General features: G+C 35.8%; 2 protein-coding genes across 6 annotated transcripts in view; one reads left to right on the plus strand and one right to left on the minus strand.

The window, feature by feature from the left end:
- Nucleotides 1–24,675, minus strand: part of LOC128242168 (rotatin-like) — a 44,248-nt gene that overhangs the window by 16,748 nt on the left and 2,825 nt on the right. For all 5 annotated transcript variants that reach the window (XR_008262549.1, XR_008262548.1, XM_052959237.1 and 2 more), the window contains 17 exons: nt 21,233–21,420; nt 20,523–20,712; nt 19,641–19,865; nt 19,169–19,253; nt 18,444–18,558; nt 17,976–18,120; nt 17,379–17,535; nt 16,548–16,710; nt 15,817–15,924; nt 14,946–15,134; nt 14,179–14,391; nt 13,550–13,662; nt 6,634–6,760; nt 6,119–6,244; nt 5,591–5,707; nt 5,065–5,204; nt 4,198–4,366 (listed from right to left, as the gene is read on the minus strand). Coding sequence is in view for 3 of the 5 variants with exons in the window: in XM_052959237.1 (XP_052815197.1) it covers nt 4,198–4,366; nt 5,065–5,204; nt 5,591–5,707; nt 6,119–6,244; nt 6,634–6,760; nt 13,550–13,662; nt 14,179–14,391; nt 14,946–15,134; nt 15,817–15,924; nt 16,548–16,710; nt 17,379–17,535; nt 17,976–18,120; nt 18,444–18,558; nt 19,169–19,253; nt 19,641–19,865; nt 20,523–20,712; nt 21,233–21,420 (2,570 nt within the window). In the remaining 2 variants the exon portion in view is untranslated. The remainder of the gene's footprint in view (nt 1–4,197; nt 4,367–5,064; nt 5,205–5,590; nt 5,708–6,118; nt 6,245–6,633; nt 6,761–13,549; nt 13,663–14,178; nt 14,392–14,945; nt 15,135–15,816; nt 15,925–16,547; nt 16,711–17,378; nt 17,536–17,975; nt 18,121–18,443; nt 18,559–19,168; nt 19,254–19,640; nt 19,866–20,522; nt 20,713–21,232; nt 21,421–24,675) is intronic.
- LOC128242176 (uncharacterized) lies at nt 4–3,494 on the plus strand. The gene is made up of 2 exons (XM_052959248.1): nt 4–474; nt 771–3,494. Exons 1-2 carry the CDS (start codon nt 173–175, stop codon nt 2,182–2,184), a joined length of 1,716 nt encoding a protein of 571 aa, XP_052815208.1. The 5' UTR covers nt 4–172; the 3' UTR covers nt 2,185–3,494.

Here is a 24,675-nt window from a genome sequence, read left to right on the forward strand (position 1 = left end):
AAGCACTATGGGATATGTTTACAGAAGTCTAGGGGATAACATGGCTTGAGATATTGACATGAAAATTTAAATCTTGTTGGAAATTGTGACATTTAACATACATTTTGCATGGAATACTTAAACTTACTGATTAAAAATAGCTTCAAAGCACACAAAGTCCTTCAAAGACTCAATGTCAATGGCATCTGATTTGATCCATGACTTTGTCTGCTCTCCGTGTCATGAGGACAAGCTTAATAGTGAGGCCAAACATTTCTGTAGGGACTGCTCCAAATACTACTGTGACAAATGCCTGACTTTTCACTCCAAAATCCACAAACAGCACACTGTGTTGGGCCAAAAGGATGTGGACAAGTGGGTGGGGCAGGGCGACAGCCTCATTTCATGTGACCTTCACCCACAAGAGGTCATTAAACTTCTGTGTGAGGACCATGCTGAGATGTGCTGCCACCTCTGTGTGTCCTTGAATCACAGGTAAGTGATTATTATCTCTTCTTTAAAAAGCGGCTATTTTATTAACATCAATATATCTAAGGATGAGTAAGTTAATCACTCACTGCTGATTTTTCTTATGATTTGAGTGCAAACTAGAGCTCCTGCTTATATGAATGATTTAAATTCATACATATTACAGGATGTAGGTCATATTTCTAAGCTCTTATCTCAAGTTGTCTTGTCCCAAATATCTTGGTGAAATATGATATGCTATAATAAATAACAAAAGAACAGTGGAGAAAACCTGATTTAAGTCTGAAAGCTCCTTTTAACAGGATGTGCAGAAGCATTAGCTTGATCTCAGACCTAGCTAAGGGTGTATACAAGATTGCCAATTTCAAGCAGCTTCCATGCAAGGTTGCTAAGGTAACAACAAGTCTAAACCAGGTCAGAGAGGTCAAAAAGAAGAACCAAGGCTCCTTGAAGACCTCTGGCAAATCCATGCTGACAAAGATCAAGGACTTAAGGAAGTCACTGAACCAGCTGCTGGATGAGCTGGAGAAGAGGACAGTCAAACAGATGGACAGCGTCCTGGCTGACCTGGATGTCACACTTCAGAAGGACATTGACTCCTGCACACTCATACATGACCAGCTCAAGGCCTTGATGGACACCATCCAATCCCAGGGCAAGGACGATGAGTCAAGCTCCTACATTGGCTTCAGGAAGTGTGAAGAGAAGATGGCAGAAGCCAACAGCCTGCTCCAGGAGATGTCCACAAAACCTGAATTGACCGCCACTTTCAAGCCTGATACCAGAGTTACACAACTGCTGTCTGATATGCATTCATTAGGCAAGCTCCAGTGTAATCAGGAAACACTGACAGGCCATCAAATGTCTGACATGAAGTCTTCTGAACAGGTCAGGCCATTGCATGATATATCAAGGGTTTACACAGTTAAAAACAAATCAACCTTCAATGTGAACATCAAGCAAGATACAGCTACATGTTATATTGTGGGAATTACAGAACTTCCATCAGGTGAGATTATTCTTGTAGATAACAGAAATAACAGAGTGAAAATATTGAACAGGGAGTATAAGGTAATAGCCCAATATGATGTCCTTCAAAAGCCCCAGGACATCTGTCATGTGACTGGTAATCAGGTGGCTGTAGCAGTAGACTGTGTTAATCCTGTCAGGCATGAGGTCCACTTTCTCACTGTGACAGCTGACACCATCAAGATGACCAGGAAGTTCTCAGTTGATCATCACTGCATGTCCATCAGGCACCATGGGGACCAGCTGTATGTGGGCTCCTATACAGCCCTGTACCTAGACACCACAGACGGCAAGCAAGTCAAGAAAATGTATAAAGACACATCAGGAGGGTGGGCAGTGGCTCAATTTGCTTTAAACCAAGATGGCAAGAGGATATACATCTGTGACAGGGCCAAGAGCAAAATCATTACAATTGACAACACTGGCAGCATTCTAGCCACACTGAAGGATCCAGACATTGTAATGCCACATGGTGTACATGTGAGTGAGGGTGGACATGTGTTTGTGTGTTCATGGGGCTCCAACACAGTGGTGCAGGTTGACCAGGAAGGCAGGAAAAAGCTGACCACACTGGTCAGGTGGGGAGAGGGCATCAAATATCCATGGGCAGTTTGGTACAGCACCCACACTGGCAGACTGATTGTGGGTGGAGAGGAAAATGACATTCTGGTAATGGAACTCCAGTAGAGAGACAGTTAGAAAGTCAACAATAGTTGGAAATAGTTGATGAAGTGATGGAAGGAAAACATTGAGAGAGACAGAACATCAGATGCAAACCAGTAATATTACATATTGTAACTGTAACTACTTGAATGTGTTAATCATATTTTAACTATGTGTAATTTAATTCATAATACTCTGTATGCTATTCTAGATTTTACTTATTAGACTTTCAAAATACATTGATAAACCAGAAAAAAATAATCTGCACAAGGGCAAATCCTTTTCAAAAATTAGATCGGATAAGATATTTTTTAAGTATTGTTGGGAAATAAAGGGCCCTAACTCCTAAATGATTAAAGCGATTTCCATGGCTATCGAACTTGATCAAGGTATTATGGTCACAAACATGTGTTAAAAGTTTGGTGAGGATTGGACAAACAGTTTTCAAGAATTATATCGGAAACAATCTTCGGGACGTATTTTTCAAGTCTTTTTTTGCAAATAAAGGGCCGTAACTCCTAAATGACAAAAGCGATTTCCATGGCTATCGAACTTGATCAAGATATTATGGTCACAATCATGTATGTAAAGTTTGGTGAGGATTGGACACATACTTTTCAAGAATTAGATTGGAAACATATATTTTTGAAGTATTTTTGGCAAAAAAGGGCCGTAACTCCTAAATGACTAAAGCGATCTTGATCAAGATATTATGGTCACAAACATGTGTTTAAAGTTTGGTGAGGATTGGACAAACGGTTTTCAAGAATTAGATCGGAAACAATCTTCGGGACGTACGTACGTACAGACAGACAGACGTACGTACGGACAAGGGCAACCCTATATGCCGCCACTTTGTGGGGGCATAAAAACAGAAATAGTGTAAATTTAACAAGTATGTGTGTTTGTTTATATTTGATAATTGATATCTGTAATTGTTAAAACCTTTTTAAATTTACATTTGTATCATGCAATACCTCATGAAATGATTCAATATTATTATAAATCAAACAGCACAATTTAGTATCACCAAAATCAAATATCCTAATTTAGTATCATCAAAATCAAATATTCTTATTTAGTATCATCAAAATCAAATATTCTAATTTAGTATAATCAAAAGTTATGTTAGTTGATGTATATATTATTATCATTTAAATTTCATAACTGTTGAAATACAGTACATTGTAAGAACTTTTTTAATTTACATCTGTATATTGCACTATATATCTCATGAAATGATTTAATATTATCAAAAACAAATAAAGTGATTAACCGTAGTATCACCAAAAGAAATATCCTGATCTAGTATCCTAATAAACAAATTGAGTTGGTTTCTGGTTATTAATTTCTTTACTGTTATACAATACAAGTACACCTGTCTTGGTATAGTGATCTGATTATGATACTCTCACAAGCATTTGTGCCATGGATTGGCAGTGTCTTTTTTACCATTTTGGGAAGAGGCTCAAGGCTTTTTTCATTGAAAAAATGTGCCATTTTGACTAAATTTAGGAATGCCAGTTAATTGCTTTAAAGTTAGACATTATAAGATTGTTTTCTTTGAGAATACATCAACTTTTCCATAAAAAAACATACGGGGGAACATAAACTTATGATTTTAACATTTTGGGAAAAGTATATGTTTTAACTTTGGAAATGTGGCAGAAATTATTGGTCAGAATTTGTTTCACTTGCTTGGTTATTTCTGGTTTCAGGCAAGGTATTCACTATACCAAGTAAACCTAACATCTACATGAGTCTATACTAAAACAAACTAGAGCTATCACAGAATTGATGAATGCCCCCACAGACAGGGCGAGGTTGGAACATGATGACACAAATGCAACTCAATTTTAGCCTGAGCATATACCAAACTTACGGTTGAATGAAAGTTTACTATGTTATAAGAAAATGTTTGTTTCATGTCAATATCATGAACAGTTTTTCTCCACCAACGACGACAGTGATAACACCAGTGCTTTGACATTATATCCCCCCCCCTCCGACCAACAAACAAAAAACAAACGTTCCTACCTGAAACACAGATCGCCCTAAATCGTTGTCCAACGATCGTGGTGTATCAACTATCAGAAGATTTGCAAGGTCTGTAACATTCAGCTCCGAAAATATGGGTAACCGACGCACACCGCCTTCCTCGTTAGATAGGTACCAGAATAAGCGCTTCAGTGCCTCTGATCGTACCCTGTATGCGGATGATGAAATCAGTTTAATATATTTTTGCTATTTTATTCCACAATACTTTCTTGTTATTTTAGTTTCAAACTTCTTTATATTTTACCTTTGAGAAACAACTAACTACAATATTATACTTTTCACTCTCTTTGGCATAATGTTATGGCCTGGTGGTGTGTAAGCTCATTTAAACTCGCACTTGGGCTTTGCTCATTCACAAAAATTGAAATGATTTAGATATTCAATAAAAAAATTATGGTAGCAATGTTTTGGCACTAATTTTAACTTGAGATTTGTGGCTTTGTAGCTATTAACCCCAGAATTCGTCCAAGAAAAACTAATCAATGAAGGTCACAATGACCTCAAATCAATAGGGATCATCTTTTGAACTCTGGAACATGACATTCAATGGATATTGATCATAAACAAACATGTGACAGACAAGTCATTCCTTTGTGTGTGCCATGCTCACCAGGCCACACAAAAGCAGACGAGCTGCAACTATTGTGCGAATCTAATGACTCACTACAATTTTAGACTCATTTAAACACAGAGGCGCAACTCGAAAATTTGAAGCTAAATATAAGAGATTCAGAAGAGTATGGAGCCAACTGAGCTACAAGCCAAGATGATAAACACTCACCGCCCTGTAAAAAACATCACTACAACATTAACCCCCTTTGCGTCTGAATACGTCCCTGTACTTACTTTAGGTCTGTAGACAGCATACATCGCAGTGTTCCCCAGAGTTTCTCCCCTTGAGTGATCTCACTTGGGGAAGTGGAGGGTTTGGTTTCCAGCATTGCTAGAATACTGGTTCCCAGCACTGTGTAAACACTGGCATAGGACTGAAAAAAACATGCAAATAAATCAGCGCTTAAGTAGGGGAAATAAAGATTGCTTTTTCTATCACTTCTATGTTAAGAATATTTTTTTTTATATATTTCTTATTTTCATATTCTTGAAACATTATCTTTCATGATTTGAGTGAAATATCATGCTTTTTTAACCTTCTGTTATTTTCACTTAAAAGAAAATATTAATTTTTATTAAATTCATTGATTCCTGTTATCATATGATGAAATATAATTTTATCTCACACAAAAATTCAGCATTTTCCCTTTATTAATTAATTATTTGCTTGATACTTGTTTTTATACATACTATAACTTACCAGTGAAACTTGAAACGTCTTATGAAAAAAAAAATGTAATCATCAATAATTTGATTATACCTGCAAAATCGGAAGAGCCCTGGCGAGTTCTTTCAACATTAACTGCCATAGGGCTGGGCTCATCAGTAACTGACTCTTTAACAAATGAGTCACTAGCTCACTGGCTGCATTGGCCACCTGGGATAAAAACAACAACAAGAAATATTATTAAGTTTCACAGCTTTAATAAACATAGTGCCATGGCTGGGCTCATCAGTAACTGACTCTAAAGAAGTAAGTCACCAACCCGCTGGCTGTGATGACGACCTCAGGGATAAAACAACAAGTTAGATGGACACGTGGACACTAACACGGCCAAGATCTTTATTGAAACAACCCCCTGGCTCTTAACTTACTGGCTAAAAACCCTACTATTGTATTTTAAATTTGTATGTTTTTCGAAGAAAATAATTTGAGAGTTTGACATAGCCTTGATAACATTATCAGTTTTGTCACGAATTTGAACATAGCCAATGACCCTAAAAAGGTCAAGGTTTTCAAATGAAAATTAGTACAAATGTTGCCTTTGACAAAACCCTACTACTATACCTTTGTATCCTTATCAGCGAGTCCAAAGACAATGATCTCATACAAGATGTCAGCATCAATGATGAATCTGACCTTCTCACAGCTTGTTGAGCCAGGTTCGCTGGCTTTTAGCACACTGAGGTTCGTCTGGAAATGTAGAATGTATAACCATTGTTGTTTTCCATCCACCATTATGCTCATGTGTTAATGGTAAACCACTAATCATAAAGAAACGTCTCTTCAAAAACAAATTTGGACATAGCAAAGTGCTTAAAGTTTAAACTCTGAAAATAGTCAGAAACCAGATGACAAAAAATGGCTGTTTTTCAGGGAAATCAATCCACCATAACCCTAGGTTGTTTAAACATCAGGCACTACCGGTATGTTTAATAAAAGTAACTTCAAGGACAAGAATCAGTGTAAATAATGAGCTTTTTCAGAATTGCATGGAAGTTATTTTTTAAAATTAATATAATCAACAGATTTCTGTAACAATGAGTGGCTCAAAACAACAGTAAGCAATATTGATTACCTACCTTAACACATTGTAGTACAGCAGTAAATACGCCCAGTCGCAGCTTTCCTATTGGATGGGCTAGAAGCTGTAACAGCAACTTCTTGTAACGGGCCTTGTGATCTTCATAGTGCTGAGAACGACTACCACTGTGAAATGTATGCAGTGAATAATTTTAATGATGTATAATTCTAATAATCTTAAACAAGAAATTCAAATGGCACAAATCTGCTCGTTCTAGTTTTAAGACACTAAGCCGAAAGTGGTTATATGTTAAGTCAAATTTAGGGAGCAGATACTGTTAATACAGTTTTTGCCAATTCAAGGGTCATAACTCTAGAGTGACTGGGGCGAAATAGCTGGTTATCAAACCTGACAAAGATTCTGACTTAATTTTGTGATGATTGGATAAAGGTTCTAAATAATTGATCAGATCAAACGATGTGAGGTAATTTCTATAATTAAAAGGCGATTACTTTTTGAGTGACTCTAGCGATATTGCTGGTTATCAAACTTTTCAGAGATGTTATGCCTATACACTTTCTGATAAAAATGTTATTGAAAGGACAATAATTTTGTAATTTTCTTAAATGCAAGGGAATTAACTCTCAAATGACTCAAGCAATATGGCTTGTTATATTACTTGTTCAATATTTAATGTTCATTAACACTCTGATCAAGTTTGGGGATGATTGGGCAAAGGCTTCTAGAGTAAGAAGACAAATTCCAGGTAATTTCTCTTAGTAAAGTGCAATAACTCTCGAGTGACTCAATAATATGGCTGGTTATAAAAATAATATATATATTATGCCAAAACACAATCTGATTATTTCCATGATGATTAGACGCAGGCTTCAAAAGTTATGGAGGGGACAATAACAATTTAGGGTAATTTCTATATGTAAAGGCCCAGGCAGAACTCTTGAGTGACTAGCTGGTTATCAAACTTGTCTGAATTAAAGTGCCCATACACATTCGGACTAAATTTGGTGATGATTTGATAAAGGCTTCAAAAGTTATTGATCAGGCAATACAGCTTTGAGATATAATCTATATTCTATAACGAAAGGGTGATAATTCTCAAGTGACTAAAGCAATACGGTTGGTTTTAAAAGTTGTCCAAGATCCAATGCAAAATACACATTCTGACCAAATTGGAGATGATTGGCAAAGGGCTTCTAAAGTTATTGAGCAGAAAATGTTTTTTTTTAAATTGAGGCTTGAAAATTTGAAAGAATCCCCTTATACATAACTCATCAATTTTATTTTTGTTACTATGAGTATACTTTTATTACATTGATTTTGATTTCAAAATCAAACATATGATTAAGCCACGAAGCCAGAAGAAATATTATATTTATAGATCTTCATTTTTGTAAAACCAAAGTATATATGCTTATAAAAAATATGTTTGGATGCAATACATTCAATTCAAAAATGGATCAACAGAAAAGTTGATAAGAAATTGGCTAAAGGCCAGAGGCTGGAAAAACCTCTTCCAGTAAGTACAGTAGTATATGCCTGCCCAGCTAGAACTTCCAGTATAAAACAGTGAGGAAGACCACCATATGCCACCAAGATTCAAGAATGGTAAAACAGTATAGTTTGGAAAAAAATCATCATATAACATGTGCTGTGTGCAATTTTGTGGGCATCAGATCAGGACATGAAAAGCACAACTCTTATAAAGTCCATTTAGACAGAACTACCTGGAAGCTAATTATTCAAGATTCCTAGAAGCTGAGTTTCATTCTTAGAAAGTATTTTCACTAACAGTACTCTACTGAAGGAAAAAATCTTTCCTACATACAAAATGGCTCATAGATACAAAACTGCTTCTTGATATGAAATCGCTCTTGAATTCTTAATTTAAGACTTTACTAATTTATTCTTGGCTTCATAAAAACTTAAAGCTTATATTATCCTTCTTGAGTCTGTTTCCTATTTAGAAATCAGTTCTTGTGTCCATTTTGACAGGGCATGAAAAAGAGTCCCTGCTGGGTTTAAACCCACAACCACTCAGGTGAGAGGCAAACAACTAAACCACTAGTCAACTCCAACTGTGGTGGGGTTGAACCAACAACCTCTCAGGTGAGAGGCAGACAACTTAGCCACTAGACAACTCTAACCCTGGTGAGGCTCGAACCCACAACCACTCAGATGACAGGCAAACACTTTAACCACTAGACCACTCTCACCCTGGTGGGGCTCAAATCATAACCTCTCAGGTGAGAGGGGGACACCTTAATCACTAGACCACTCCCACCCTGATGGGGATCGAACCCACAACCACTCAGGTGATAGGCAGACACTTGAACCACTAGACAACTCCAACCCTGGCGAGGCTGGAACCCACAACCTCTCAGGTGACAGGCAGACACCTTTACCACTAGACAACTCCAACCCTGGTGAGGCTGGAACCCACAACCTCTCAGGTGACAGGCGGATACCTTTACCACTAGACAACCCCAACCCTGGTGAGGCTGGAACCCACAACCTCTCAGGTGACAGGCAGACACCTTTACCACTAGACAACTCCAAACCTGGTGAGGCTGGAACCCACAACCTCTCAGGTGACAGGCAGACACCTTTACCACTAGACAACTCCAACCCTGGTGGACTTGAACCCACAACCTCTCAGGTGACAGGCAGACACCTTTACCACTAGAAAACTCCAACCCTGGCAAGGCTGGGACCCACAACCTCTCAGGTGACAGGCAGACACCTTTACCACTAGACAACTCCAACCCTGGCGAGGCTGGAACCCACAACCTCTCAGGTGACAGGCAGACACCTTTACCACTTGACAACTCCAACCCTGGCGAGGCTGGAACCCACAACCACTCCACTTTCACACTTATGTTCTTGATGTAATTGGTCCTATTTAACTACAGCTAATTTAAACAGAACATTTTTACAAACACAAACTATTTTCCATTCTACCTTAAACACAACATTTGTTCAGTATTACATTCTGTACATTAATATTACATACAAGTACACCAGTACTAAGAGATAGAACACTTCAGACAGTCTTATAACTTGACCAATAAAAGTAACAACCATTCCGTCACATGTAAAACACATGAAACTATACCCTTTGAAATAGGTATTAGTGAGAGAGCTATGTTAAAATACAAATACCTGACATCAGCATTCTCATGTCTTTAAAAAAACAAAAACAATTTCAATGTAAAAAAAGAAAAGAAAAGTATATTTCAGTGACTGTTTTGACCAAAATAGTGAATTACCAATGCATACTTTTAAAGCTGCACTCTCACTGATATACCATCTTTACAACTTTTTTAATTTTTGTCTTGGTGATGCCAATGATATAAGGTTTCTGACAATAAATCAGATTGTAGATTTTCATATTTCCGTTTAAAAATTAATGTTTTATGGCTTAAACCGTTCCTAACAGTTTAAGAAAAATGCATAAAACATCACTTTTTTAACTTAAATATAAAAATCTGTGATCTTATTTTTTGCCAGCAGTCTTATATAACTTGTTTCCATGGGTTTTCACAAAAAATGGCTTGTTCCAAGACAAAAATAAACTAGAAGCGCCGCAATGCGACGAAACCAGGTTTTTGTTATGGGCAATCAGAAATTATAGCCAATTAATTTGTTGTATGAGCAAGTTCAATCTGCAGCTTCATATAAGCTATATTCACACTAAGATTCATCACTATCCATCAATTCTAACTAAGTTATTGGGCAGAAACCATTTTTCTATTTTTAGTAACAGTGATCTTGACCCCACCCCCCTCAAAAGAAATTCCAAGCTTGCTCTTCACATAAGCTACTAGTACCTACACACAAAATTTCGTCAATATCTATCAATCCTAACTAAAGTTATTGGGCAGAAACCATTTTTCCAGTTTTAGTAACAGTGACCTTGACCTTAGCTCCACCCCCCTCAAAAGCAATCCCAAGCTAGCTCTGTACATAAGCTACCTACACACCAAGTTTTATCAATATCTATCAATGCTAACTAAAGTTATTGGGCGGACACCATTTTGAAATTTTTAGTAACAGTGACCTTGACCATAGCCCCACTCCCCTCAAAAGCAATCCAAAGCTAGCTCTTTACATAAGCTACCAACACACCAAGTTTAATCAATATCTATCAATGCTATCAAAAGTTATTTGGCAAAAAACATTTTTCTTTTTCAAGTAACAGTGACATTGACCGTAGCCCCTCCTCACTCAAAAGCAATTGAAGCTAGCTCTTCACATAAGCTACCTACACACTAAGTTTCATCAATATCTATCAATGCTAACTTATGTTATTGGGCAGAAACCATTTTTCTATTTTTAGTAACAGGCGACCTTGACCTTAGCCCCAAACCCCTCAAAAGCAATCCCAAGCTAGCTCTGTACATAAGCTACCTACACACCAATAAGCTACCTACACACCAAGTTTCATCAATATTGGTCAATGCTAACTAAAGTTATTGGGCAGAAACCATTTTTCTATTTTAAGTAACAGTGACCTTGACCATTTTTCTTTTTTAAGTAATAGTGACCTTGACCTTAGACCCTCCCCACTCAAAAGCAATCCCAAGCTAGCTCTTCACATAAGCAACTTACACACCAAGTTTCATCAATATCGGTCAATGCTAACTAAAGTTATTGGGCAGAAATCATTTTTCTATTTTAAGTAACAGTGACCTTGACCTTAGCCCTCCCCCCTCACTGCCAATCCCAAGCTAGCTCTTCACATAAGCTACCTACACACCAACTTTTGTCAATATCTATCAATCCTAACTAAAGTAATTGGGCAGAAACCATTTTTCTATTTTTAGTACCCCCACCCCCCTCAAAAGCAATCCCAAGCTCGCTCTTCACATAAGCTACCTACACACCAAGTTTCATCAATATCTGTCAATGCTAACTAAAGTTATTGGGCAGAAACCATTTTTCTATTTTATGTAACAGTGACCTTGACCATTTTTCTATTTTAAGTAACAGTGACCTTGACCTTAGCCCCTCCCCACTCAAAAGCAATCCCAAGCTAGCTCTTCACATAATCAACTTACACACCAAGTTTCGTCAATATCTATCAATGCTAACTAAAGTTATTGGGCAGAAACCATTTTTCTATATTTAGTAACAGTGACCTTAACCTTAGCCCCACCCCCCTCAAAAGCAATCCCAAGCTAGCTCTTCCCATAAGCTACCTACACACCAAGTTTCATCAATATCTATCAATGCTAACTAAAGTTATTGAACAGAAACCAATGTTTGACGCCCGCCCGCCGCCTGTTCAACGACAACCTCATTCTAATAACCCGGTTTTCGTTGAAAACCTGGTTAAAAAAGCTGTCAAAACATTTAAATCTGTGAGAGTGCAGCTTTAAAGGGACTAGACACCAGATGAAACAATTGTAAGAAAATAGAAAATTGTCAAAAATTTACATTAAAATTATTTGTTGTGTTAAACGCATTGAATATAACATACACGTACTGATGTATCACATCACTTATGACAAATGTATCTATTGCAGTTTTTGTGTATTTTTCCAATTTAAAATTTACTTGGTTTGTCTTCCACATAAAAATACCATTGAAATTTAAAAATAGCAATTTTCTTTTGATCATGTAACTTGATGTATTATCGGCCTCATACTAGCTTGTATGAACAAGGCTCATTTGAGGAAACACTACATTTGCCGATTTTGGGACCATCTGAGGTCTTGTCCCTTTAAATGCTCCTTTACATTAATGAAACAAGACCCCAATGCGGCAACGCCGCATTAAAGCCGATTCTTTTATTTAACAATGCAATTTTGAAACCTAGGATTAGAGCTAGTGACCTAGTATTTATAACCAAAAAGACCCATTTTTAAACTTATCGGAGATATCGTTCATACAAATAACCTGATCAACAGAATCTATCCCCTTTGTGTGAGGAAAAATGAACATTTTATAAATACATCAGCTTTTCCAATAAGATCTGTCCCAGAGATCTAGTTTTTGACCCTAGATGACACACTTTATCATCTAAGACTTCTTGTACACATTTTTTTTTAAAGTTAATCAAAATTTTTTTGAAAAATATGGGTAGATATGAAATTCATGTTTGGGATGTTTGTTTATAAAATAGCAATTCAATTTAGTTGTTGATTGAAATTGATATGTTCGGTAAGCATAGAATTTTTCTATGACATCAGGAAAATATTTCCGAAGATTTGACCTAGATAACTAGTTTTTGATCTGAGGTGACCCATTTTCACAAATGTTTAAGACAACATGTAGACAAATATTCTGAACAAATTTAATAAAGATTTGACAGAAATTAATGAATTTTTATGACCGTGGAATTCTTTCTCCTAAGATTTGACCTTGTGTCCCAGATTTTGACCGGGGATAACCCATATAAAAGAATTTTCAAGATATTATGGAGACAAATATTCTGACCAAGTTTCATAAAGATTTGACAAAAATTGTTGAATTTATGACGTGGAAAGATTTTCCTAAGATTTGACCTATTGACCTAGATTTTGACCCGGGTTGACCCATATAAAGAAATATGCAAGATATAATGCATACCAGCATTCTGACCATGTTTCATCCAGATTTGATAAAAATTGTTGAATTTATTACTGTGAAATATTTCTTCTGAAGATTTACCCTTGTGATCTAGTCTTTGACCCGAGATGACCCATATTCATATACATTCAAGATTACATGCCGACAAATAGTCTGACCAAGTTTGGATAAACCATTGGATTACATAAAATGAAAACTTTAACGCAGAATTGTTAACGCCCGACCGATCGCCCGCCTGGTTTTCGCCATTCTATAACCTTTAAATTTTCCATGAAAAATCCGGCTAAAAATGATGCACAAGAGAGAATCATTTTTCTTTTCGTCATATTCAAAACAAAAAAGAAGTCACTAACACAAAACCTGTGAAGGAAACATGTACTCACATATCTGAGCACAGTCTAACAGTCTCTGTGATGTAGTTCATGTGACGGTGGTACGGTAGGCTGTCAAAGGCTCCCTCACACAGGGAAAGTGTCTCCTTTGATAGTCGAGATGCCTGGAAAAAAAGAGAGAATTGAGCTTACTTCACTCTGGAAAGGTCTAGGCATGATAAATATTATCAACATATGTCAGTATTCTTAACTCCTCGCAATTAGGATTTGGTAAGTGATAAATGTGTCAAGTGGTAATGACCTTCATAAATATGCTCAGTTTAACTAAAGTTTTGCCAACATTTTCTCAGCAATCAAACCAAGACCCCTGGTTAGACTTTCTATGTAGCCGTATACAGAGCTATATACAATTCATTTGACCTTAATTAAACTGATGTTTCTCTTTGCATATGAATAGGATTAATATAATAAAGGACTTCCACATATTTTAAGTTCACCTTTTGTGGGTACTATAGTATACTTTGTAATGCAACAGTAGGTGCTTTACCTGAAAACCTTAAAAGCAATGGGGTTTCACCTACAGTGGTTGCTTTAACTTAAACACAATGGTGTCACCACACAAGGGTGGCAATTATTAGGATGCTCCACCTTAAGATGCAATGATTTAATAATGTACAAACCTCTTCCTGGGCCAGATTCATAAACTTGCAAGTCCTCTGCAACGATTGGCAAATGGTTGCCGTAGCAACATACACAGAGTACCTTCCGTCGTCAAGGTACTGTAGGTAACCTAGCAACTGAAGCTGAAGGTCAGGAAGTGTGTTGCTAAGGGCTTCATCATATACAAGTGTGTTCATGATGGAAAGGAGATTCTCTGATATGACCCCTCGACACTGAAAAGGAAAACAGAAGTAATGCAGATCTGCTTGATATTTTAAGGGTCTAAATTTTGAAATAGATCACATTCGATCAGGTAAACATATTTAAACCTGAAGAAACATTAAACAACTGATGTGTTCTGATCACTAAATAATAGAAAAAGAGAATACTGGCATTGTGAATAAAAATAAAACTTGCCAAAATTTGTTTGAAAAAAATAACATGAAATTTACATTTACAAAATTTAAAGCATAAAAATGACTTTTTTTCATCTTTTAACTGTACATTTTGTGAGCTTACAGAACTAAAAACGACAGGCTCAAAAATGATTTTAAGTCTATAGACATTGCTCAACCAAATGCAATGCAATTTTTATATTTCCTTTTTATTTACAGTTCTATTTTATTTTTGTCTAATTACTCAGGTGCAATGCAATAATCACTAACCTTCTTAACCTGAACACGAGGGTCAAGGGTCCAAAAACACATGATATATACATTGCCCTATGAAATGCAAACCAATTTTTATATTTTCAGTTTTATTTCCTTTTTTCCCAATAATCACAAACCTTGTCAAGTGGAACCAGAGGGTCAAGGATCCTAGCCAGAAGCACATGTAGACCAACCAAGCACTGCCTCTGCTGTACAAGGTCACCAGGGTCATTATTAGTGTCATCAGGGTCAGACTTCAAGTTGCTATGGTGATGAAATTTCAATAGATCGGCCATGACATCTAGGCTTTCAATAAGCTTTTCACTCTGGAAATACATACATAACAAATAAAATTCATCAGGGTTATGACAGGTTGTTTTGCCACTTCGTCGTTTTTCTGAGGTTAATTATTAATCTGAATTGTGTTACTATTTCTAAGTTGTGCAAAAACATTTTCAACTTTCTATTATCTTAATGACATTACTAATGATTAAGTGTACACAATGGGTTTGTTGGCTACTTGAAAATAATTTTGGAATAAAACATATACCTTTCTTAGGTTCTATACACAGATTTTGAATAAAGGCCAAGAGTTACAATGACAACCATTATATCGAAGGTCATAGGTCAAAGGTTGCGTTCATGGTAATAACCAACATACCATAAGCCTCTCTTACACTGAAAATATCTGTCTTAAGACACACTTATACTTTCCCAAAAAGCCCTAGGCTGGCCCTGGCATAAGTGTTATCATGGTAACCACAATATCAAAAATACCACAATGTTACCATGGTAATGACCTTTGTAATCCAATCCACATTTGTACATGATTCATCTACCGGACTACACTTACAATTGAGCTGCCATGGACAGATCATGCCGAAGGCCTTAGGTAACCATGGAAACCACAATTACCAAGGTCAAGTCTACAAAATTAAATATTTCCATGGTAACAACCTACATACCAAAAGCCTATTAAATACATAACTTATCTACATATGCACTTACACATTCCCTAGCTGCCATAGACTGATCCTGCCATAGGCCTGGTGTTACCATGGCAATCACTATATCCAAGGTCAAGTGGAGAAGGTGAAGGACTTCCATGGTGATGACCTTGAAAAAAAAATGTTCTGACTTAAAACACAAAAAACTGGCCCTGTTTTGATAAAGATTTTAAAACTTATGTTCATAAACTTTCAGACATATCTCCATTTTTAGGGTAAACTGTGTTTCAAAACAATGGCATTTATTGCACAGATTCCGCCCATAACTCTAAGGGTATCCCCCAGCACTTTAAAGCAGCTTCAGGTTTAAGACTAAATTATCTTACTGCAATGGGCCAAGAATGATTAGTATTATTATACACTTAAAATCCATACTTTCCTTGCTTGTCCTGTATTTCATGTTATAGTTTATATATATAAGACATTTCAGATGGTAGAATTGAAGTAATACCCTTATTTTCAAACAAAAACAGCCATAAACAACGAACACAAATGCTCATGTTTGTTTTTCTAGTAAAAGAAGGGGCATAACTCAACAATAAGTAAAGCTAGAGCCATGAACATAGGGACACATATGCCAAGGTTAAAGCTTTGGCATGATGCCAACAATGACTGAGCCACCAAGGCTACGACAATACCCGATTCTATGAAAAACAGACAAGCTGAAAAGATCATGGCAATACTATTCAGTTCATTAACAAAGAACCGAAATGTATATCTTATTTTTCTAACCTGATCAGTAGAGCGTAGAAGTGGCAGTGCTCTCTCCAGAACCTGGGTACAAAACTGTGGAAGGGTTAACTGCAAGTATTGAAGGGCAGGGACATCCTCAAGGTCAATGGGTTCTCCTCTCCTGCCTTCCGGGCTTAAGCCCACACTGGAAGCCCGAGATGTCCTGTCATATAAATATAAAGTTATTTGCTGAGGTCATGACAAGTTATATGGGAAATGTAAAGGAGAGACCTCTTCAAAGGTCAGTGGAATCCAATTGAGTATCAGTGAGCCAAGAATCATGAAAAAAAGATTATTAAAGGGGCTAGACACCAGATGGTCCCAAAATCTGAAATACATTATGTCCACAAGACAAGCCTAGAATTGTCATTACAAACTAGTATGAGGCCTAAAACACATCATTTCACATGATAAAAATATTATTTTGTCGCTGCCTCAGCTCAGTTTACTTGTTTAAAATAATGCATAATGGTTTCCCAGTTTATCATGTGTATGTGAAAGCAACATGATTAGTACAGATCTATACAGATATGCTGTTTTTAAATCAACTTGAATTTATGTACAAACCCAGTAAATTTTGAATTGAAAAAAATACGCAAAAACTGCGAAATATACATGTGTCATAAGAGATGAGTCCATGTTAAAGTAAGGAATATGTATACAGCATAAACAGTGTATACATGTGTATAGACTGCTTACAAGTGTGTATATACAGAGTATACATGTGTATATACAGAATATATATGTGTATATACAGTGTTTACAATTTAAAAAAATGTGTTTATACAGTGTATATATTTGTGTTTACAGCGTATATATGTGTCAACATACCCAGTGGAAGAACCAGACGTATCTCCATCCCGGCCATCCCCCCGGGGGCGGGAATCTGTCCAACCAATCACCGATGGTCTTCCATCTCCTCCTCCATTCTGATTGGCTGATGAAGAACTGGAGGGTGTAGAGAATGGAGTTGGTGTGGTGCTGAAGTCTGAAATAACCAATGAAAAGGACTGTTTTATATTTCCTTTGAAGTATTCAACGCTCGGCCAATCACAGGTCCTTATTTCCTTACTTTGATTGGCAATCAGAATTGAAACAAATGAAATGGAGTGGGCCTGTCACAAAAGGCATAAAAAACAATAAACAATGCATTACTGAATTATCATTACTTTAGTATTGTAATCCAAACAAGGACAACCTTCTGTATCCACCTTTATATTGATTTGGTCAATCTTTTAGCATTAACCATGAGTTATAAGGCCATAAAGCATTTGACTACATATATTTTATTTGTTTATACACATGTTGTTTGTTCCCTGCTACATATGATCGAAACTCAAAATTTGAATGTTGCTCAATAATACAAAGACCTTTTTTAAACCAATTTTATCCTTTCTAGCAATGATAAATCACAAAGTACCAGCTAACCTTGTTTTGCTGTGTAAAAGTTGGGATCCTGGTGACATCGTATTCTACTACGCAGACATGTGACATAGTCAGCCAATGTCCTTACAGCCTGAAGCCTGGCCACACCCCCTTCTTTGATTGGTCCACTCAGGAGTGAAAGCAGGTTCTAAAAATAAACCAGGTTCAAAATTGTAACGTTTGCAGTAAAATTGAGTTCTAATCCATTTATACAAACAAACATCACATAGTAAACTCATAAAAGATGGCCACCTACCCTAGTAGTTTTCAATGATATGAAGCATTCAATAGAAAAAATCTGAGAGAATAAACCCCACAATAAGAGCACCTTGCATCACACATTTAAGGCTTTTTGAGTCTATAAGGAAATTGTCAAATATTTAGTAATTTTCAGTCGTAAAATGTTGATATGGTCTAATTGCTTCTAATTTCACAGAAGATTTGTTTGATTTATGAACTTTAAGCAGTTACCTTGACAATATTAGGCCTCTGCAGGAAAATTTCAGCAGGAAAATCTTGGAAGACAACGTCACTTAGAAACTCGCACGTGCTGACAAGCATCGAGGCCTCCCGACTCTGGAGAGAACTGAAACAAGAATTTTCACAACACTATGATCAGATGAATAAATGATAAAAAGACACAATATGAAAATCATCCAGTCTTTGTAAAAAGACCATGTTTTATATGATACTGCACCAAACATGATGTCTATCAAAAGAGGCAAACCTGAAGCCTTTTGAACCATATATTGAGCAAGGCATCGACAGGAAAAGGTCTTATGTTCGATTTAAATAAGTTGGAAATTGCTTGAGTTTCCAATCCCTTAGTTAGATTTTAAAGAATACACTAACAAATGAACAATTTTCAAGCATTTCCTAGATTCTAAACGCCAACATAAGAGTGAAATTACGACAAACATCCTTAGCCTTCATTTGTTATTTCTGATTTCGAGATTCAAGCACTTGCCATTTTGTGGGAAACAATATTAAATTATACGCCCATGCATACTCATTTTTACTGGAGTATGCGTAGGTAGCCACTGTTCGCCAAAGAGCAGACTTGACTATTTTCTGCCCAAAACACATGAGCTAAAAATGAAACGCTGAATTACTGAATTCCACTCATGCCATTGGGTCTGATTTTCCCATCAAGGCCACATACGTATGAACACTATTTATATTACTGTAGAACAAACCTGTTGGTGGAGGAGATAACATGTCTGTCTGTGGGTGTGAGTGATAACCATGGAAATATGGTCATTCTAAAACAGCTACTGCCCTCTAAAAAATCAACGAATGTTTGTCATTAAAAACATCTAGCCAATAACAGTTTCTATTTAACCTTATAAGCATGCATGATATAAAGCAGCCTTCCCGTAGCAGAAATTTCATAAAAATCGTGCAATTTTCCCCAAAATTATTTTCATTATCATTCAACTGTTTCACAATCACAGCAAAAAAACCCCAATCCCCCACACAGAGACACACATCCCAAGATGATTGGCACCCCTCTCTTTTACCGTAAAAAGCTTTTGAGACAGTGCTCGATATATTTTATATAAACTTAATTATATTAAACTTCAACATTGTTTTGAAGGAAAAAACATGCATTTTAATCAAACAAAGTGTGTTTATGGTTATATTTGCTAACAGCAGGCTCTTACATACCAAGCCCCAGATCAGCTGCTGTGGGGTGACTCCCGGACCCTGGAGTCATAGGCTGTTGCCCCAGATCTCCCTGACACCCCTCAAAGAACCCCAAAGGTGGTTCCCTGTAATCTGGTAGTCTGGCTCCATGCTCAGAAGGGGCATTGGTGCTAGGGGCGAGGGAATAATCCTGGGTATGACGGGTTGCTATGGTATCCACTGTGGTTTCTGCACCCGCTGTCATTCCTGAAAAATAAATACAAGACTTTATATTTCATTCCTGTTTGCGGATTTGGTCTCATCAAATATACAAACTTTACACTTGAAAACCATTATGCACTATATTTAAGCAGGTAAACTCACAGAAGACAGCTACAAAATATTATTTTAATCATGAAAAATAATGCATAATTGGCATCATACTATCCATTGACAATTCTAGGCTTGTTTTGAGAAAATACTGTATTTGCATATTTTGAGACAGTATGCTGTCAAGTCCTTTTATGGCACTTTCACACCTTATTCCATGAGAAATGAATAACACAATTCCTTGTTACAATAGGGATATTTGCCTTTGATGCACTGGATAACACTGAAATGTTTACTCATTGATATCAGGCTTTCATATCAACTAGAATTCTATAACAAATGTACTATAGAAATTGTAACAAGACTGGTGATACCAAACCACTGCAGGGCAAGCTGGCTTGGACTTCTTTAGAAAACTGTAAACTTTACTGCTGCAGGGCTAGCGGGCTTGGGCTTCAATTAACAACTGTATACTTTACCACTGTAGACAGGGCTACCGGGCTTGGGCTTCTATCAACAACTATAAACTTTACCAATGTAGGGCTAGCAGGCTTGGGCTTCTTTCAACAATAATAGACTTTTGCCATCACATACCTGTATGGTTGTGTCTCTGATAGATACACTCTGGAGCATGGTCCAATCCAATATCAACGTCAGGCAGGCGCATGCAGTTCTCAAGCACCTGATCGACAACTGGTTGCAGGGCCGATGTCACATCTTTTCGCAGACTGGTAAGAAACTCAATAGCACCAATGTCTTGTAAGGTTTCTGCACCAGATGTGTGCTATATAAATAGAAAATAAATTACCAATAAGTTTGAAAATCTCTAGGGATTAGCAATTAAAAGAGTTATGGAAGGGTGCTGCACTCTGTCCTTTTTTAGAAGCGACCTCTTGTAACAATGGTGAAAAGGATGAAAAACCTTTTTGAATTTATTGAAATTTGCTAAAGACTGAAGAAAAATAGTTTTGTTTCGAAAAAGAAAACTTACAATAAGTTCATCAATTCATACAAACTTTACATATTTGGTTGTTGTAACCTAATTTTACTTCAATAAAGCACACTTCCTAACATTTTAGGACAAATTTATAATGTTAAGGCCTAAAAAATCATTTGGTTCGGGTCAGCTGACCCTACCTATGAAAATAAGAGCTGACCATTTTTATAGTCAGTTGGTATAAAAAAATATTCTTTTTAAGAGTGTGTTTTAATATTTAGTTTAAAACCTTTAAAGCTTTATACAGAATAATCTGTTTAAATTGTTTTTCTGGAATTTCAACTTTAACTTCTCACATATACTGTACCTCTGAAAGCCTGCAGAGTAGATTGAGGACATCTGAATGCCGGGAAGATTTCGGGTAGTTGAACCATTCAAGGAGGCGAATAAACAAGTGGCGTTCTTGGACAAGATCAGAGTCACATATAAGCTTGTGCTCTAACTTGGAAAGAATATTCTCCAAGGCTCGAACACGAATCTCATCCAGATGGTGACCTGCAAACACATTATGATTTAAAAATAAAATCTGTCTTGGTCAAGATATTAGAGACTATATAAGAATCCAGATAAAGTTTTACACCAAAATTTGGATCTAATATCTGAGGTGGGAGAAAAAGTTCTCCGCCACACGATAGAACAGGGAGAACTACATTAAAAATTATATTTCAAGTTATTGATATTCAAAACTACAATTATAAGAACCGTACAGCATTGATTTTACATTTCTTGTCTGTAACGACGTAAATCTGCAAACGAAAAGAAGGGGTTTCAAGTTGACTGTACTGTTAATATATTAGGATTGCAAACTACTATTTGAATATTCGACATTTAGATTGAAAAGTTATGACAAGATAAATTTGCATAAAGTGCATAAATAAATAACTTTTCGTGACTATGATAAATTTTGGGTTTTGAATTAGATAGATTCAATTTCCCTATATTACTTATAGATAGCAGTCATTGAAATTAGACTTTTGGATGAACAAACCCAAATTCTTATACTTTTGCTTGGCATCAAAATTTTGAACAAGCCCTGCTATATAAAATTCAGAATTTGAGCAAGCCCGAAACATATTTTACCAGTGCAGGGCTAGTGTGCTTGTGTTAATTTCGACCACTGAGATAGTTCATTCGGGAGCAGGACTTTTCAACTCCAAGACTTTTCAACCCCTTCTCAAAACGAGGACTTTTCAACCCTTAGACTTTTCAACCCCTATTTTAAAGACTTTTCAACCCCTACCTGTTTGGACTTTTCAACCCCTAAATCAAAGACTTTTCAACCCCTAGTTGAAATATTTTGATAGCCATATTGAAGACTTTTCAACCCCTATATCAAAGACTTTTCAACCCCTATTATAAAATAATATTCCGAACATTAACAATGGTACGGTAAAGTAAGATTTTGGTGCCTAATTACTCCGAACATGCAATTGTTGTATTATTCTGAAGGATATTACATATCTCAGCAAATTCACATATATTATGTACAATGTTATTACCATAATTGTGTTCTTTAAATAACAAATTTGAATAATTACAAAAGAAGATGAATGCAAAGAAGAATTTACCGAACATTCTCCTTTTTGCGCCTGTATTATATATAAAAATGCCAATAAAAACCTGAATTTGAACATTTATAAAACTTTCATTGCTTTTAAAAAAGGTCAACAGTGGAAAGTTTTTTTGTAGTACCAAATTGCTATTTCAGTACAGTTTGATTTTAATTCTTGATAATGTATTATCTAAAAATTCAGAGTTTGCGGGAATAAATAAATAAAATATATTTTTTGTTTGATTTTCAATCCTGAAAATTATACACAAAATGTATCAAGCTGGCCATAGTTTGGAATGATGGCCATGATATATGAACCTTAATTAACTGTCACTTTCAAGTTACTATAACCTCAATTAAAGGTGTTATGAAGCCCCTTAATCCCTTAGGAATTTATGACCATGTCACACATGTTGCCCATTAATGAATGTGCGACCTTCATTCCATTCTTTAATTGCATATATGAAAAGACAATACAATGCTTATAGCATTTTTTTACATATATACCACATTATAATAGAATGTCCTTATATTTTTTTAAACTGAGAAATAAAAAATGTTAATAAAATCTTATGTTACACTTATGTAATTTGAAAGCATTTGGAACTCAATCTATAATACATTTATAACATCTTTGAACTCAATGTATACTTTTGTATTTCTTAAACATTGTCTGCTAAATCATGATATTTTGAAGAATTTTATTCAAAGTTCAACTCATTTTATTGTCTTTTTTATTGATGACAAAATGTTTTAAAAAAAGTTTTTAAAAAAACTAAAAGAAAAACAAACGCTGTTTCAATTAATTGATGGAGCAGTACCATGCACATAATATATTATGTGAGGATTTCCTCAGGGAGATAAGGAAGATTTATGGCTAAATGACTAAATAGCTAAATGGACAGTCCAGCATTTTTTTACTTATTTCAAAGTAAATATTTAATGAATTATTGTATTATCATGTGTTTTAAGTATGTATATTTTGTATGTACATTGCATATTTTTTGTTTGTTATATTTTTAGTCTTAATATATTCTTGATTTTTAAAAGAAATTTCAAAATAAATTGTTTACTGTTGTAGTTATTTTCTTAAAAAGGTGAGAAATTAAGGGGTTGAAAAGTCTTCATTTATTAGGGGTTGAAAAGTCTTTGTTTAAAGTGGGGTTGAAAAGTCTTGGCACTTTTAGGGGTTGAAATGACAAAGGGGTTGAAAAGTCTTTGATTCCACAAATGACAAAGGGGTTGAAAAGTCTTGGGGTTGAAAAGTCTGACAGCCGTTCATTCTGTCCAACAACATGCAATTGGTTTACTGCGACCTGGTTTCTTTGGCAATTGTTCATTACATACAAAATTTAGCCACAATAATGCGCGTTTAGGGGACTTTTGTAACATTTGGATGTTCATTTTGTTCCCTAAAGTCGACTATTCCATATCAATGTAAAATATATTCTTTAACTGTTACTCCACAATTGTAAACATCTCGCTGTTAAATAAAAACACAAAAATTACACTATAATTATTTTAGCCAATACCTTTCACTTATTACACATAAATTATAATGAAACACAAATAATAAGTTTAATTTACAGGGTTCTCAAAATGGTTGTAGAAACCATAAGGTCACATTCTTTTCTGACATATTTAATACTGATGATCTATTCTTACTTCGGCATATATATAGGAGTCCTTCAGGTTCGAAATCGTATTGGTAAGAATTATCTGTAATTCGCGCATGCGCAGTTACGGTTACCTCTTAAAAGAAAACATTGCCGATGTCAAAAACATAGACACCCCAATAAAGTGGCAAAATTACAACATCAGATTAACGTGACCATCTGCTAAAAAAAGATGTTTCGCTACGATGAACACTCGATATCTTCTAATTGGCCGTGATTGCAGATGGGTGTAATCGGTCCAAACACTTGGTAGATCATAGGAGACACATTTTGCTGACTGTATAATGCAAATATTTTTGATATTGTTCACCGAGTTAATTTTTTTCCACGTCCCAAATAAAACTTACTTTTTACTTATGTATTAATGATAAGGCTTTGCGTATACACAGGCTAAATTGCAGGTTTTATTAACATTTCATTAATCGTTACAATAATTAATCCGCAATAATCAATTGTTATTTATTTCGCCTAATCCAAGTCCCATCCCATCACAAACAGCTGCGAAAGGATAACTAATTAACA

Source organism: Mya arenaria, chromosome 8 (genome assembly GCF_026914265.1).
Source record: "Mya arenaria isolate MELC-2E11 chromosome 8, ASM2691426v1".
NCBI lineage: Eukaryota > Metazoa > Mollusca > Bivalvia > Myida > Myidae > Mya > Mya arenaria.